This window comes from Lynx canadensis, chromosome F1 (genome assembly GCF_007474595.2).
Source record: "Lynx canadensis isolate LIC74 chromosome F1, mLynCan4.pri.v2, whole genome shotgun sequence".
NCBI lineage: Eukaryota > Metazoa > Chordata > Mammalia > Carnivora > Felidae > Lynx > Lynx canadensis.
In genome coordinates, this window is record NC_044319.2 from 56,905,896 (window position 1) to 56,923,165 (window position 17,270).

A 17,270-nucleotide genomic window follows, 5' to 3' on the forward strand; every position below is an offset into this window, starting at 1 on the left:
TATCTGCATTGTAGCTGTGTTCTCTGTCTCAGTTCAAAAGACTGATTGATTGATTGATTGATTGATATCACAGATCATTTGAAGCCCTAATGAAAGCTTTGGGCACTCACTACAGAAAGTTGACACATGCACATATGTCCACAGCTTGACATGTGATTCCAAGGACCCTGTGACAACCCATCTGTAGACCTCTGAAGAAGCTGTGAACCCCCAGGTAAGAGTGCCTTTCCTTATGCATTTGGAGCACCACAAACCCAGACGCATGCTGAACTAAAGATCCATCAAAAGCTTCCTTCATATCTCATCTAATATCTAGGTGAGCACACACGGTAGGCACTTAAAATTCTTGCTTTCATGGAGAAACATAATAAAATAGTCTTGGTATTTTTAATTACTCCTTGTTTCCCCCCACTATTTTCACTAGCTTTCCCCCAAATGAATGAGATTTCATTTTGTGTTTGCAAAACAAAACAAAAAAGAGCAAACAAATGACTGTTCTTCAGTGGCCATCAAGGCTTAAACTGGACAAGCAGGGTCTCACAGTATCCCCCTTTTGTACTGTTTTGGAGTTAAGCTTTAGGGAGGAGATAGGAAAGGCACATGGAGCTTGGAAGGGGAAAATGATCCAGGGTCTGATTAGAGGACAGGGGATAATAGAATACCTTGCATTTTATGGCATTTCATAGTTTTCAAAACACTTTCACATCTATTATCAATCTATCATCTTACACGACAACACCCACCGTAACCCCATAAGGCAAGTGGGGCAGGCATCGTTACCCTCCCCTCACTTTACTGATAAGAAACTCAGGTCCAGATGGTTTCATGAATTACCCAAGATCTTAAATGAAAGAACAGGGATTTGAATGTAGAGTTTTAGACCCAGACTCTGCTTTTCCCTACAGTACAGAGGAAGAAAAGAAGAATGAGATATTATAATTTTTTTTTAAGTAGGGGCGCCTGGGTGGCTTAGTCGGTCAAGCCGACTTTGGCTCAGGTCATGATTTCATGGTTCGTGAGTTTGAGCCCACGTCAGGCTCTATGCTGACAACTCAGAGCCTGGAGCCCACTTCCGTTTCTCTGTCTCCCTCTCTCTCTGCCCCTTCCCCGCTCGTGCTCTATCTCTGTCTCTCAAAAATAAATAAACGTTAAAAAAATTTAAAATATATACATTCATGAAGGGAGAGGGAGGACTTAAAAAACCCTTTCAACCAAGAGGCATGAAACTTCATTTCCAGTTATGATATCAGGGCATCTATTTTCTAAATGCTTAGCAAATCAATATTTTTCCTTAAAATGCAATTGCCCTTGTATTAGTCACAGAGGTTTAATCATTTGCGAAGAATAAAGTGGCCCTATCTTTACCAAACGCCATTGTAATCACTTGGGTAAACAGTCTGGAGCCATTACAATTCCTTACGGGATAATGGGTTCAAAGTTGTAAAATCTGGAAATATTTTACCACACGAATGCTGCTACAGGCATTTCCCATTTTGAACCAAAGTTGGCCCTCCCCACAGTTACATCTTGCAGGTCAAGAACCTCACTTGATGAAACATACTGACTGAGTCACCCAGGTGCCCCAGGAAGACATGTAGTTTTTTACAGACACCTACTGTGCCTTGATAACCGTTAATTTTTCTAATACTCTCAATATTCCCTGGTCCTGATGTTTTGCAAATGAGAGAGCTGAGAATCACTGAGAGGGGAGAGAATTAATATGTGCTAAAACTTACAGTATGATGGACCTTTTACATTTTCTCTATCATTTTGATAAAGGTTTAGTGATGTGTCCAGAAATATGTAAATGATCAATAACGAATCTCGCATTTGAGTTTTGTCTGACTCCAAACCCTTTATGTTTTCCATCACATGACTACCTCCTAAACTTCAGTCATTCAAACGGCATCTTCATGAGTTTTTGCCAAAATCTTATACTATATACTCTATTATTTCTTTAGAGGCAGTACAGTTCAGTGGTTAGGACACAGTCCTGAAGGCAGTGTACCTAAGTTTCAATCCTGGTGCTGCCTCTTACCAGCTTTGTGACTTTAGGTAACTGACATGACCTATGGATGTTTCCTCATATTTAAAATGGGGGGGGGGTGAGTAATAGCACCCACCTCATAGGGCTGTTTTAAGGATTAAATGAACTAATACATGTTAAAGTACGAAAGCCAGTCCTTAATCAAAGTTAGCTAGTATTATTTCAGAATTTCCTTTATTTTTTTCAAAAAAGTTTATTTATTTATTTTGAGAGAGAACACACGCATGAGCAGGGGAGGGGCAGAGAGAGACGGAGAGAGAGAATCCCAAGCAGGCTCCACACTGTCAGTACAGAGCCCAACGTGGGGCTCAGTCCCACAAACATGAGATCATGACCTGAGCTGAAATCAAGAGCCGGACATTTAACCAACTGAGCCACCTAGGTGCCCCTCAGAATTTTCTTTAAATCGAGCTTTTGCTACTTGGGCAAATGTATTAAAGGAGAGATTTCATAGCACAACTGTGATATTATAAGTTTCATGTGATAGTTATACTTCAATAAACGTTAAAATAAATACATAACAGTCGAAGAAAAGGGGCGCCTGGGTGGCTCAGTCGGTTAAGCGTCCGACTTCAGCTCAGGTCACGATCTCGCGGTCCGTGAGTTCGAGCTCTGGGCTGATGGCTCAGAGCCTGGAGCCTGTTTCAGATTCTCTGTCTCCCTCTCTCTCTGCCCCTCCCCCGTTCATGCTCTGTCTCTCTCTGTCTCAAAAATAAATAAACGTTAAAAAAAATTAAAAAAAAAACAAAGAAAAGATGTTTGTCCATGTATCACCTAAAATCATTTCCATACCTAGGTCCTACTTTAGGAATATGTCCCCACCCCACACTGTTTCCTATCTATAAAGAAAAGAAAAGAAAAGAAAAGAAAAGAAAAGAAAAGAAAAGAAAGAAAAGAAAAGAGAGTGAGAGAAGGAATGAGGGAAGAAGGGAGGGAGGGAGAGAAAGAAAGGAAGAAAGAAAGGGAAAGAGACAGAAAGAGAGAGAGGAGGAAGAGAGGAATAAGGGAAGGAAGAACATAGAACTATATGATAAAAGATGTGTTAAATAGATTAAATATGTGCATTTCTGTAGACCTACCCATCCACATTTCAAGGTATTTTACAAACCCCAGAAAAATAAGTCTAGAACTTCTAGGTCCTGTTAAGAACTTAAAAGATTAAGGAATGCTTGAGGGATCCTAATACAATGCAAAATTTCTAGTATTCCCCAAAGTCTGATGCTGTGAAATTTTATGTAAGAGCTTTTACTATTTCAGTCCGTTTTTCCACCTATAAACTGGATAGAACTCCAGCCTCCCACCTTACATCAGAGTTTTAGGATGAAATGGGGATTTATACTAAGATTGTTTAGCCTCAAGTTTGTTTTGTTTTGTTTTGTTTTGCTTTGTTTTGCTTTGCTTTGTTTTCTTTTTAACAGGAGAACTGAGATTGAGGGCCAAAGAACAAATAGAATGTAATTTAACATTTCTTCAAAAAATACTGGATGTTTGAGGTCCTTTACCAGATTGGGAAATGATATTTTCCAGAATAAATTCCATCTTCTTTGTATATGCTTTCATAGTCTGACCACCCATGCCACAAACCACTTTTATGACTGAACTACATTAAGTTCGGGGGAAAATGTTTATATTGTAATGTGATTGCGAAGTTATTTTTCTTTTTTCTTTTTTTTCCAAATTTTAATTTAAATCCTAGTTAGTTAACATATAGTGCAATACTGGTTTCAGGAGTAAAAACTTACATACAAGCCATTGCAATATCAATAACCAAGGCTCCATAGTAGTCATTTGTTCTGATCTACTGAGCTACACTCTCTGTCTTACAGCAAATGTTCTTGTTTCCAAAAGCCACTATACCCTTTCCCCAGTTGCCTCTTCTCCTTCCATGTCGTGATATCTCAAGTCTAACGTGCTGAAGAGAATTGAGTCGCTAATGCCGTAATGAAAGGAATTCTTAGTGGAGACGCATGTGGTCAGGTCCTGTTGTATAGATTTGGCCTTTGAGGAGACCATGGCGGCTGGGGTATATCTTTAGAGGAAGTATTGTCTTCCACATTTTTAAGCCAACAAGTTGTAATTACGCGCATATTGTGTGTCCATCCTTGCGCCAAATGCTGCAGTGGATTCTGAAGTAGGAGACAGCTCAAGATAGTGAAAACAGCCAGGCACTGGAGTCAAAGAGATCTTGGTTCGAAACCCACCCCCACCACAACTGAAATAAGTGTATCATTTCAACTCTCTGAGTTTGATTTTCCTCACTACTAAAAGAGTGAACTGACTTTGCAGGAGTTTTATGAAGATTACATGAGACCATATATGGAAGTCAAGTACCTGGCACATAGAAATGTTGAGTCAATGTTGTTGTTAATAAGATGTAATCCAGGGGCACCTGGGTGGCTCAGTCGGTTGGGCGTCTGACTTCGGCTCAGGTCATGATCTCGAGGTTCCTGAGTTCGAGCCCCGCATGGGGCTCTGTGCTGACAGCTCAGAGCCTGGAGCCAGCTTGGGATTCTGTGTCTCTGTCCCTCTCTGCCCCTCCCCCACTCATGCTCTGTGTGTGTCTCTCTCTCAAAAGTAAATAAACACTAAAAAAATTTTTTTTTTTAACTTTAAAAAAGATGTAATCCATGTACTCAAGGAACATACTATCTATTTGAAGAGATGAGACACGTAATCAAATATTAGATGGCGTAGCATTAACAATAGGTTCCACTGAAATTCAGAACTAAGCAAAATACTTTTGAAACAAATGACTACTTTAAATAACTTTTCTCTGATGTTATATAAGTATCACACACTCATTATAAAAAAATTATCGGGGGTGAAAAAAGTAGAAACATTGTAGTGACATTAATTCCAAATTCACACACATGTAATACCCATACAGTGGTAGAGTAATGCCAATGGAACTTAGGTTAAAGTCCGTATGATTTTCTAAAGGAAGTAAAATTCATCAATAAGAGAGTAGATATTTAAGTTGCTATGGTCTATGGTCATGACAGAATACTATCTAGCTATTAATAAAAGTAGAGTGAATCTTTTATGTCTTGACTTGGAAAGACAGCCGGAATATATTGCTAATTTAAAAGAGCAAGTTGAAGAACAAAACATAGGGTGTGAAGACATATTTTATTAAGCATGCTTTCCTTGGAGGTTTGAAATTATCTCAAATACTTTACGTGTATCTGTATTTTTTGTTTGTTTGTTTTAGTACCATTCAGTAATTTTTCACAGTGTTCTAAAACAAAAAGAATAAAGTCAGTCTTCACAATGGAGAACTCTTGGCCAAAAGTTTGGGGGAGGAGGGGGAAGAAGCTGGTTGTGGTCAAAGTTAACACTAGATGGTGCCCCTCATCAGTGTCCTTTTGAAAAACACCTACTGTGGTCTGATGGGATAGCAACTGTACAAAGTGGCTAAAATATATTTTAGAATCATACATTATGTATCTTGGTTCATTTCAAAATCAACTGATTTTCAAAACCAGTGGTTTTTAATCAGAGCTGGCCGTACAAGAGGAGTATAATGGATGCACGCTGTTTTAAACCGGTTAGCGTGTGTACGTGTTTTTGTCTGATCCAGCCCGTTCATCATAAATCTAAATTCATTAGGATTGATGTACCCGGGCAGAGTAGCTAAATGGTATGTAGATGTGATCTCCGTTGTAAATAGAAAAATCTGATTCCATAAACCCTGTATTACTCCTCAAAACAACACAAAACAAAAAAAGGGAGGCAAGGGATAAGGAGGAACAAGAGACATCAAAAACCCCAAAGTAGCAAAGGACCCTATCTTATCAAATGAGCAATGGGTCTCAAAACATCTGTTTCAGCTGAAATGACCGGCAGAGGATGTGGGTGTGACAGCCCTACCCCCAGGCACTGGACACAGGAGATAGGAGATCTGCTCCCCCAAACCTGTTGACTCTTGGAAACCGAAGATATCTCGCCAGTGCATTCTTTTCACGGAAGACTGTAGGGAGAATTCTAATCTGTACAACGGAGCCTCGTTTGAATGTTTGTGTCTAAGGACAGAAAATACCTGCGTGATAGACCATGAGGTGAAACGACATTTCACCGTTTATTTTCATTCATTCATTCATTCATTCAACAAATATCTATTGATGGTTGACAGACACCCAGGTATTTGGATAATAGTCTGGCCACTCACAAGTCATGTGACCTCACGCACATTAGCCAGACTCTCTCTAGTACTTATTATTTGAGACTGTCGTGGTGGTCATTTGTATCTTTTGACCCCTTTTACCTATTTTGTCCATCCTCAAACCTCTGCCTCTGGTGGCTATAGTGACATGAGAGTATTTCCTGTGAATGCCTACAAAGAAGAAATAAACGTAGGCATCTGCACGTCTCCTAATTATGATATTTAAAGGGTTTTTTTTAATAGTCCTGTGATGCAAGCAAATAAAATGAAGCAAAATGACAGAGTGAGTGCATTTGATTCATGTCCTCAGATGGACAGTCACGGAGGCAGTCATACACAGAGGGACTCAACAAAAACAGACGACATTCTGAAATCACAGACTCTTTGCCAGGAACGTGCATGATCTCGTGTAATTTTCCCAACACCCCAACAGGAGATATCATGCCTCCTGTAGAAGATATGAAGGATACTGATGTTCCAAGAGGAGGTAACTGGCTCAGGGTCACACAGCTTCAAAGTAGCCTTTTAATCGGGATTCAAATGCTCACAGCCTGCTTCATTAAAGCACACAAATACATTAAGTATCAAAAATATAAGAAACAGGAGGCCCCTTGATATCTAGAAAACGGCACCTAGAGTTCAGCCATGATGTTGCCAAGGACTGCATTGGAACTCAACGCAAAGCCAGAATGTTCTTCTGGTGAGCACAGTCTCTCAGAAAACCAGCACCAGATGCACTGGCCTTGCTGCGGTGGGCACCGAGTAATGTGCGGACTGTCGAATCACCATGCGGTACCCCCGAAACCTCAGGACACTTATGCCAACTACACTCCAGAAATGAAAAAAATAAAGACGGGAAAACAAACAGAGAAGAGTCTGCTCTGTGCTCTTGTCTGAGCACAGATGAGAGGGAAAAAAGCACTCTGCTAAGCACAAAAATACCAGTCTTGGATACTATGAGTGACTGCTGCTGTTGTTGTTGTTGTTGTTGTTTTACCAATTAAAGAGTGAGCCTTGCTTTATTCCTGCCACCTTATAGGTAGGATTTATTAAAATACCCAGTCACACAGGGAACAGATTGGTGGTTGCCAGAGGCAGAGGTCTGGGGAGGGGCAAAACAGGTAAAAGGGGTCAGAAGGTACAAATGTCCGGTTGTAAAATACATGAGTCCTGGGGATGTCATGTACTGCAGGGTGACTGGGGTTAATAATGCTATAGTGCATATTTGGAGGTTGTTGAGAGAGCAGATCTTAAAAGTTCTCATCGCAAGAGCAAAAGATTTTGTAACGATGTGGGGTGACCGATGATACCTAGATTTGAGGTGATCGTTTTACAACACACACAAATATTGAATTGTTACGTGGTACACCTGAAACTAACATGTAGTTGTAGTACAATTATACTTCAATTAAAAAAAAAAAAAAAAGGACCCCGTCGCAGAATTATCCCCATTGGGATAATGCTGGCAGCATCCTATCCCGGATGAAGCCCCATTTCCTTGAATCTTCCTCCAAATCACCTGACCTGACCAGATGTGATACTGAGTCCTGGGGGACACCCTCTTGCTGAAATGCTGCACGGTTCCCCCAGGGCATACAGTCCTCTCCGCATCGAGCATGGAGCCCACTGGTCCAACCACAGGTGAGTCCCTGGTGGCCTCGGGCTGGAAGTCAGGGACAGAAATTGACATTCAGCCAGATTCACACGAAGCCCTCACTGCCTCTGCCCAGAACCCTGGACCCAGTAAACCTGTAGCAGTAATATGCTGTTGAAGGTGCCACCCTGCCTGAGAGTGGAGGTCTTTTGGGACTGGACCCTGGTGTTAGGATGAAGTCCTTCAACACTGGGTCTATTTTATTTTCCTGGGAAGAAGATGTCCCAGGATTTGGGGTCATGAGATCAGGTCTGTGTTGTTCTCTAGTGACGTCATAAAATATGGCCTCTGCCCTCCAGGAATTTTTTTTAAGTGTTTTTATTTATTTTGAGAGAGAGAGAGAGAGAGCATGAGCAGGGGAGAGGGAGAGAAGGAGATTGAGAGAGAGAATCCCAAGCAGACTCTGCGGGGTCAGTGCAGAGCCCAATGTGGGGCTAGAACTCATGAAACTCTGAGATCGTGAGCTAAGCCAAAATTAAGGGTTGGAAGTTTAACAACAGAACCACCCAGGCAGGCCCTCAAGGAATTTTAAATCTGAGTACTGACTCTCAGGTTGGTCTATCCTATACATTCTTGGCATTTCTTTTGTGAGTCGTGAGTTAAAATAAGAGTAAATCAACTGGAAATCTTACCTCTTAAAGTCGGCATTTTAAAGATCTATCATTCTTCCAGTATTTTATGGAGCTAGGCCCTGTGCTGAGTCCCACGTGGGCCACCTCCGTTGCCCTCACAACAATCTCAAGAGGCAGGAACTATCATTTTCTCCACTTCTATAGATGGCAAAACTGAGGCCTAGAGAACTTTTTCTTATTCACGGACAACATCCTTCCTGAGGTCAAGCAGCTCATCGGTGACAGAGCCAGGGTTTAACAAGCAGGCCACTCCCGAAGCCACCATGCCCAAACGTTAAGCTACACTTCATAGTGTATGTTAATTTATATAATAAAATCTCTCTGTAAAGCACTTTCCTATGACGCAGGCTTAGCGGTACCATGGGCCAAAACATGTCTCCCCCCTTAGGAAGTACCGTGCGGTCCAAGAGTCAACGGTAGAAAGCAAACGCTATAAAGCAAGCATTAAGCATCACTCCTTCCAAAAGCGTCATAGTTGTTTTTCTCTGAATACCTTGGGACATCGGAATATGGCCACAAACTCACAGCAGGCAGAGGAAGTCAAGGAAAAGAATTAATCCAACATTTTGAAATGTCATTGAATTTTTCCATGACGTGTTGATTCTGCAGCGCAGAAACTGGAACTTCTTGAGCCCCCTAGTTCTTTTGAACTTGAGTGTTTCAATCTCTTTCGTTAATTGAAAACAAAAAATGCTTGCTTTTTTCCAGGCATGGGGGGGTGGGTGGTATAGATATTTCCTATGTCCTCTGTTGGAAGAGGGTAATAGTGAAATGTCCCAAAGAAGGACACATGAAAAGAAAAGCCCAAAACAACACAAAATTAGGCAAATTCAGTCATGAAGAAAGAAGGAACAGAGGTTCTTAATCTGGGACCCAGGGATGCAGGTCAGGATCCCTGAAGGTGTGGGCAGGGCATATGCATGTCTGCATCTGTGAGAAAAGAATCTGTAGCTTTTATGAGATCCCAAAGGGTCTGTGGCCCAATGAATACTACTCTACAGGACTTAAAAATGAAAATCAATGAAATTATGAGGCAAACAAAGCCATCTGTTTACACAACAAATATCTTAAGACACCCATGACTGTCGTTAAGCCCAGTACAGCGGACAGGGTCCAGCTTCCTGGGGCAGATAGGAGACCTGGTTATCATCGTCCCCACTACAAGCCTGTATCAACACGGCCACTCTGAGAATTTGCTCCCCTCCCCCCATCCCCTCCCTCCCCTGAAACAATGCAGGCAACAATACCACCAGCCATTTCCTCCTGCATCTCCAAGCCTAAAAGAACCGGTGTGATGTGCCCGATATTTTTTTTTTTAAGGTTTTCTTTATTTTTGAGATAGAGACAGAGCATGAGCAGGGGAGGGGCAGAGAGAAAGGGAGACACAGAATCTGAAGCAGGCTCCAGGCTCCGAGCTGTCAGCACAGAGCCCGACGCGGGGCTCGAACTCACGTACTGTGAGATCATGACCTGGGCTGAAGTCGGACACCTAACCGACTGAGCCACCCAGGCGCCCCAACCAGATATTTTTACTCTATATTGGAGCTCAGTGTTACGACACAGCCGTATTTGCGACCATGTGGTTGAAACTATGAGGAGACAGAGAGTCTGTTCTCCTTTTGCTTCACAAAAAGATGAGAAAATCACGGTTGTACTTCCAGGCACAGGACACGTCCATTTCCGAGTGTGCTCCTGAATCAGGACCCCAGGCACATAAGGGTTGTAGTCGTCATCCACAGGAAATCACCCTGTGCGGCAAAGTGAGACACTAACACAGAAAAGGAAGAAATTGGCAATAAAACAGAGAGAGAGAGAGAGAGACCAGAAAGGAAGTAACTTAGTGAATGCAAGTTAAAACTCGAAAAAGTAAAATGTCTTTTGAGCATGAAAGGAATAGGTATGATGATATTCACCCCCCGACTCCCACAACCCTCGATTTACTAGTCTACACAGCCACCGTCCTCACACCCTCTGCTCGTCTAACTTCCGTGGGTTTCCTTGTGCTGGAGAAGATAAGGTTTGAGGGCCAGGCGGGTGAAGGAGCTTCAGTGACAGGCTGACTCTGTCCTTCCTCCCGGAGCAGAGGGAAGCAGGAGGGTTGACAAGAAGTTTGCAAGTGCGGAGGGGCTGGTGGAAAGGCCTCTGCTACAGCACAGACGTGAGGTGATCCAGCCGAACCCGAGAGATGGGGACAGGAACAGAGAAGCGGGGACTGACATCGAGTCCTTGAAGGAAACGTTCACTGAGCACCACGACTAGTTAGACCCAGGATGAGTGAGAGGAAGGCAGCATTAAACACGGCAGCAAGGTCCGAGCAGAAACGCAGCGAGGAAAGCTGAGTGGAGAAGTGGGAGAAACTCCCTGGGAACTGGGAGCATCTGCAGACCCGGAGGACGTGCACAGCTAGTGGAGCTCAGGACTCCCGGCAGGACAGGAGATGAGAAGGCAGAAGCTCCAAACACAGAACAACAAAGCAACACAAAGTTTGGGGGGGAGGGCGTCTGGATAAAACCGGTCCCCGTGAATATTCTAGTCCCAGTGTTCCCCAATCGCCTCCCCCCAAAACCACCACCCCCCGCCACGCACACATACAAAAGCTTTGGGGCCAACTGCCTAAAGAATGAAGTCTAAGCTTTCAGGGCGGATTGTCCTTTCCCTCTTTCTCCACCCATGGCACTACTCCAAGGCCAATTTCAGTGCCAAGTCTCCTGTGAAGCCTTTCCTCTTCACCCTCACCCAGGTTGATTGTACCTAGTTAGCTTTAAGGCTAGTTAGCTTTAACTGGTGGCTAACTGACAAAATGGAATTACAGAGACGGGAGGAGGCAGGAGAAGAACAGGAAGAACGTGAATGCCCGCTGGAAAGTGTAAGAGAACAAAATCAATTGACGTTTAGCTCTGCTCTCCTGTTTCCTAAGGATTCCTACAACAAACCCCCAAGAAGGGGAACACAGACCATCATTTAAACAAAAAACAACCAAGTGCAATGGAGTTAAATGAGCTGTCCAAATCCTGTAACTGGTAACACCAAGAGTTGAACCTCTTCGTTCATTCATGTGTGTATTCATTTATTCATTCATTCAATAAATATTTATTGGTGCCAGGTCCTGTGGCACTGTTTCAAGCACGGGATAGGGGCTGAAGAACACAGCTGTGGATCACCCATACCCTTATTCTAGTGGGACAGACAGGAAATAAAGAAGTAAATGTATAATAGAATGTTACAAAGTGACAGTGCTACGGAGAAACAGGGAGCAGCGGGAGACACCGAGGAGGCAGGGTTCCCCACTAGATGGAGTAGTCAGACATTCCGTACTCTGAGCCCTGAGCTCAGCCCTCTGTTCCTCTTCGTGCTGACAGAGTGGATGGTCACGAAATGTATACCTCCGTCTCATTTCAAAGGCTGCCCAGGGCTTCGCATGTGCACCCCTGAGCACCAGAACCATTCAGCACAAGATCCCCCCCACCCACACCAGGCTGTAAGTAGGTCTCCATAACCTCCCCCAAAGTTGTACTGCCTTACTTAGCTTCCAGTGTAGACGACAAACCCCCTGGAGGCAAGAACCCCTCGCACAGTTTCCAGTAAGGGTATGCTGGTTATCAGCTTATCAGATTAAATAAAAAGCAATTGGAAGAACTGGAAGACTGTTCCCCTCACTCAATATTCATAAAGGTGACAGTCAGCTCTTTGGAGAGCTCCCCACATCTATAGGACTTCTCCAAAACAAGCCCAGCCTCTCTACCATTCCCTAACCCCCAGGAGCTCCCCTCCTGCATAAGCCCTATTGGGTAGCCCCGCCCCCAGGAAGCCCCCCTAGAAAACCAGATCAGTCCAGGCTGCAGTAAGTAGGTAGCTGGGTCAGTTTGGGTCATTTTTGCCAACATGGGCCAGGTGACATTGCAGGTGGTGGACAGTGGCAGAGGGGTATGAAGAAACCACAAAATAAGGATGCAGAAGTAGTCCCACTTTACTAAAACCCATCTGAAGTGTTACTGAGTGATAAACCAACTAGACTCAGGGACAAAAACAAATGAGTTCAACCACTCTGAGCTTTCCATCCGATTTCCACAAACATCTCAGTCATGTGTTGTTGTTGTTTATTTATTTACAGCACCATTGAACATCTTTCGCTTTTACAGGTATGTGTGTGTGCATACATTACTGGGGGAGTTCACATGCAATTAGTAATGCGCTATTTAAACTTGACATCTTCAAGTCTGAATAGTTCCCACAAATGTGACAATTACACTTTGGCAAAATCGCCTGTGAGGACAGAAGGAAGACTTCAAGCAACAAAACTCCATAATACTGTAACATAACTTCAGACCTCCTGGAAGGGTCACTCTCCCTCGAAAACCATCATCCTTCCTGGATTATCCCCGCTAGACAGCAGGTTCATCGCCTCTGACCTGGCTTTGTACCAAGAGGAGACATCCAGCAATATCGATCCATTCAGCGATATTCAAAAACGTTCCATGTAAACAAAAAGGTCCAGAATAAAACACCTGAGAAGAGACGCTCCTGAACATGACACATAACGCATTAGCTAATCTCCAAATTCATAAGAACATTTAGATTACGGTGAGGATTAGGGTCTGATGCAATTTCCATTTGCGCCACGGTTTCCCGATTCAATAACTTCATTCCTACCTGTGACGACTCACGTGCAGATACACTCAGAAGCACAAATAAGTAACACACGATCAGGTGAACAGCAGAGTTATAAAACAGGCATAATCATTATTCAGTCTAAATTCAAAACCCAAATCAGGTCATGTTTCCTCATTATTTTTCTGGCACAGTCTTTTTTTGTAGTCTTTAACTGTAACGGTGTAAAGATACATTTAAAAGCAGGAAATATATTTTGTCCTCCTGGGAAAAAATGCGGTAGGATTTGGCAAAGGATTCAGTTAACCACAAATAATACAGATTTTTTTTTTAACATCTGAACTTGTCCTTAGCACCAAGATGAACTGCTTGTCCTAGAACCAATAAAAGACATATCATCAAGTTTAAAACTGATAGAGAATTAATTAAACACCTTAGCCCCAAGAATCAATCATACCAGTATTTTCTGGTCTCCTTTTGTAGTTCCATCATCAAACTGAAAACATTCATGAGTTGAAGAGGTCATGACAGAATAGTGACAGCAAATGCTTTTTTCTTCATTTCCTTCACTGTTCTATTGACTGATCTGTATAATCAGATTTGTAAGGCCTTTTTTCCCCCAAACTATATCTTTTTAAATGTTCAAAATTCCTGTGTAGAGATAACTAGAATTTTGATGAGCAGTTTGATCTCACCTTTAAAAATATTTTTTTAAGTTTATTTATTTTGAGAAAGAGAGATAGCATGAACAGGGGAGGGGCAGGGAGAGAGAGAGGGAGAGAGAATCCTAAGCTGAGTGGCCTAAGCAGGCCCCCACACTGTCAGCACAGAGCCCAATGCAGGGTTCGAACTCAAGAACCATGAGATCATGACCTGAGCTGAAATCAAGAGTTGGACGCTTAACCAACTGAGACACCCAGCCTAAAATTCATTTTTTAAAGAATGAATTCTGCAGAACTGATACTATTAAAATGAATACAGGGCTCTCGAAGGACTTTTGTCAGCAATAACTCTCACCTACCCTTAGTTTAAGTCAGTAACTCAGAAATAGAGACAAATTTGCCCCCAGGGGCTGTAGCAATGCCTGGAGACCCACAGAGGACACTCTAGACTTTTAAAAAATTATTTTCACTTCAAAAAAAAAAAAAAAGAAGGAAAGATTTCTGGAATGAACCTAAGCACACAGGAACACTAGAAAGTGAAATGACAGCATTTTTCTAATCCCAGAGGAAAACAGTGTTGGGTAAAGCCACTGTTCAGCAGGCCCTAGAGCCACCAGGCAAGACTGACTGAACGAGAAGAAAGTTCCTGCATTTCCTTGGGAGACTTGAAATGCAGGACAACTAAAGAGAGAGTAAAACTCAAGTAAAAATATCGTACTGCAGGCATCACGATGACAGAGGATGTCACGATAACTGCCTGAGATGACAGAGGAAACCACTTAACCCCATACAAAAATATTGCACTGAATGAGCTTGTTCGAACTCATGAAATGTACTCTAGCTGTCTTAAAAGGGATTATTTCACAATGACTCTACTCCATAATGCGGTATGTGATTAAGTGGTCGTCAAGCTACCTCTGTGGTAAATTTGTTACATTTAAATTTAGTGCCTTTTCCTTTCCTAAAAAATATTTTAGAGAGTAGAGAACATTATCTGGATGTAAACTAGTCTGCATTTCTTTAGCCAGGGGCACAGAAACTAGAAAATTATAATCTTTTCCTTCTAATAAAAAGCAGAATGATGGGAACCAATTGGAAGTGAGGGACAGACTTCCTTTTGGCTCCAGTCAAGGCATCTCAACCAACATCTGTCTAGATTTTGGTCCACTTATCACCGTGGTGAGTTTCAAAGAGAATCCCCTGGTTTTTTTTGTGAGTGCATGCCATACTTTTAAGATTAAAGATAAAAATGTTGTCTTATATTTTACCCCCCTTTTGGCTATACACTGTCTATAGACTAGTCCAACAAACTCCTAGGGACAAAAACGTATTCGACTAATTCATGGCCAATTTAAACTCAGATAATAAATTTTCAAGGAATGAAAAAAAATTCTTATCCTACTGATCACAGATGCTTACTTATTTCAGCCTAAGAACAAACACTAAGACATTTGTTTAAACGGCATTAATGCTGAAAAATGTGGGTGCTTTTTGCGTTACCAACCCAGGATTTCTGTTTGAGTACCGCACAGATTTACAACAGGACTCTGTGTCTAGAGCCTAAGAGATGATCGTTGTCAGTCAATTTTGCAACCCATCGGGGTCTCTCTACACATAGACTTTTCCATGAAGTTACTAGTTGGCAACTCTACTAAATACTTTGAAATATGTCTAATGGAAGAAAAGTCAATCCAGCTTATTTTTGGCAGGAAGGAATACTCAGTGTCCTATATTATTCTCTCCCAGAAATATCCATTTTCTCCTGATAAATGCTACATATATCCACATGATCATATAAAAGAAGACTCAAAGGAAATTTGGACAAATAAGTCATTAAGCAATAAATGAAAACAATCCCAACTGGACTGATTCTACAAGACAGAATGTAAGTATTGTGTCATACTTCAGGAAGTAGAAATATTCCCACACTTCCAAGTGAAAAAAAAAAAGCATTTGTGTATTAAACATTTGAAGCACCCTATAGTTGTAGTTCAGTTCACAACAGAAAGTAAACACTAGTTTTCTCTCCACCCTGCAAAATGAAGAGGTAGTCAGGAGGCATTTTCTTCCTGTCTTCCCCCAATAATCTCTCCTTCCTTTGATGTTCTGAGACTATTTTCTACTTTAATAGGTATTCATTTTGCATTTATTTGAAAACAAGTCAAAGAACAAAAATTCTGCAGTGACAGGACTACCCAACCTTCCTTTTTTATGATCTTATGATGGAATGAAAAAAACATTAGCTAACATGGTTCTTAAGTTTTTTCGATGTACTTGGCTATGAGCTCACCTGAGAGTCAGCCACAAAATCGAATCACTTTAAAACAAAAACTACTTTGAATCCTGTGTCCACAGCCATTGAGTCCCAGCCTTCAATGTCCCTGATACGTATGCTGGCACGGTTTGCTTTTTGAAATAAATGTTCAAACTAAAACAGTGAGTTTGTTGAAGAGCAGCATGAGACACCCAGGATGACGTAAAGGAGTTCACAGTCACATAAAAATTAACAGACACATGCAATTAACATCCCAAACAACCAGCCCGTTGATGAACACAGAGCGTGCACACCATGAATTTGACCAGTGCCTACAGCCCACAGAGGTCCTTCCACAAGCCCGAACACCTCGTCTATACTGTCTGTGTACGTCAGGACAAGATTAAAAATGTGTGCTGTTGACATAATGTTGGTCCTCCTGAGTTTTGCTCAGAGCTTGTCCGTGGTCACTCAGACAGCTGTCCAAAGATACTTCAATAGCCACTTCTCTTGTTACTTGTCCACGGAGACCATCACTTGGGTACGTGTCCAGAGGGGGACAGCCATTGTGCTCTGCGCAGCCATTGACGTGGGCCAGAGGCAGGGCCCCGGGCGGGCAGCACAGCTGTTTCTCACAGCCCTTGGAGATGCAGGGTGAACTACAGAGCAACAGCAGATCCTTCTGCTCCATGGTCTCCTTCAAGTCCACGTGCTCAAACTGGATGGTCACATTGTGGATTCCCGCATTGTGGAAGATTTCTCGAATTTTCATACTGGCGTCCTGATAGCCCCTGTCCTTCCGATACTTGATGTGCAGGGTGGCGATGATCTTTCCACTTATAAGCTCCCAGATGTGCACTTCATGTACACTGCTAACCCCGGGCACGGCCGAGAGTTTACTCACTAGAACAGAGGAGAGCAGACAAACACTAAGGCGCGTGCTGTAGTGGAAACATGCATGGCACCCACCACGGGAGGGACGTGGGCCCTGGAAGCATTCTCAGCACCCCGATGTATTTCAAAAACACAAAGAAAAATAGCTGGACCTGGACGGGTACGTTTTCTAGTAATCTTCTTTCTCCATTCAGAATCCCTGTACTATCCCTCATCAGCCCATAAGAGGTCATTCAAGAAAGTAAGTTTAACAACAACCCCCCAAATCCCCAAGGTTGTTGAGTTTACCAGGGAATAGACACCCACATGGGCTGTGTTGGGAGCGTGAAGCAGGATGCCTTTCTGAAAGGAGAGAAC

The 17,270-nt window shown here is 42.5% G+C and overlaps 1 protein-coding gene across 2 annotated transcripts in view; it reads right to left on the bottom strand.

The window, feature by feature from the left end:
* Nucleotides 1–14,001: 14,001 nt before the first annotated feature.
* Nucleotides 14,002–17,270, bottom strand: part of SLC30A10 (solute carrier family 30 member 10) — a 36,553-nt gene continuing 33,284 nt past the window's right edge. For both annotated transcript variants that reach the window (XM_032591821.1, XM_030303023.1), the window contains exon 4: nucleotides 14,002–16,922. In XM_032591821.1, the coding sequence (XP_032447712.1) occupies nucleotides 16,423–16,922 (500 nt within the window). In that variant the 3' untranslated portion in view covers nucleotides 14,002–16,422. The remainder of the gene's footprint in view (nucleotides 16,923–17,270) is intronic.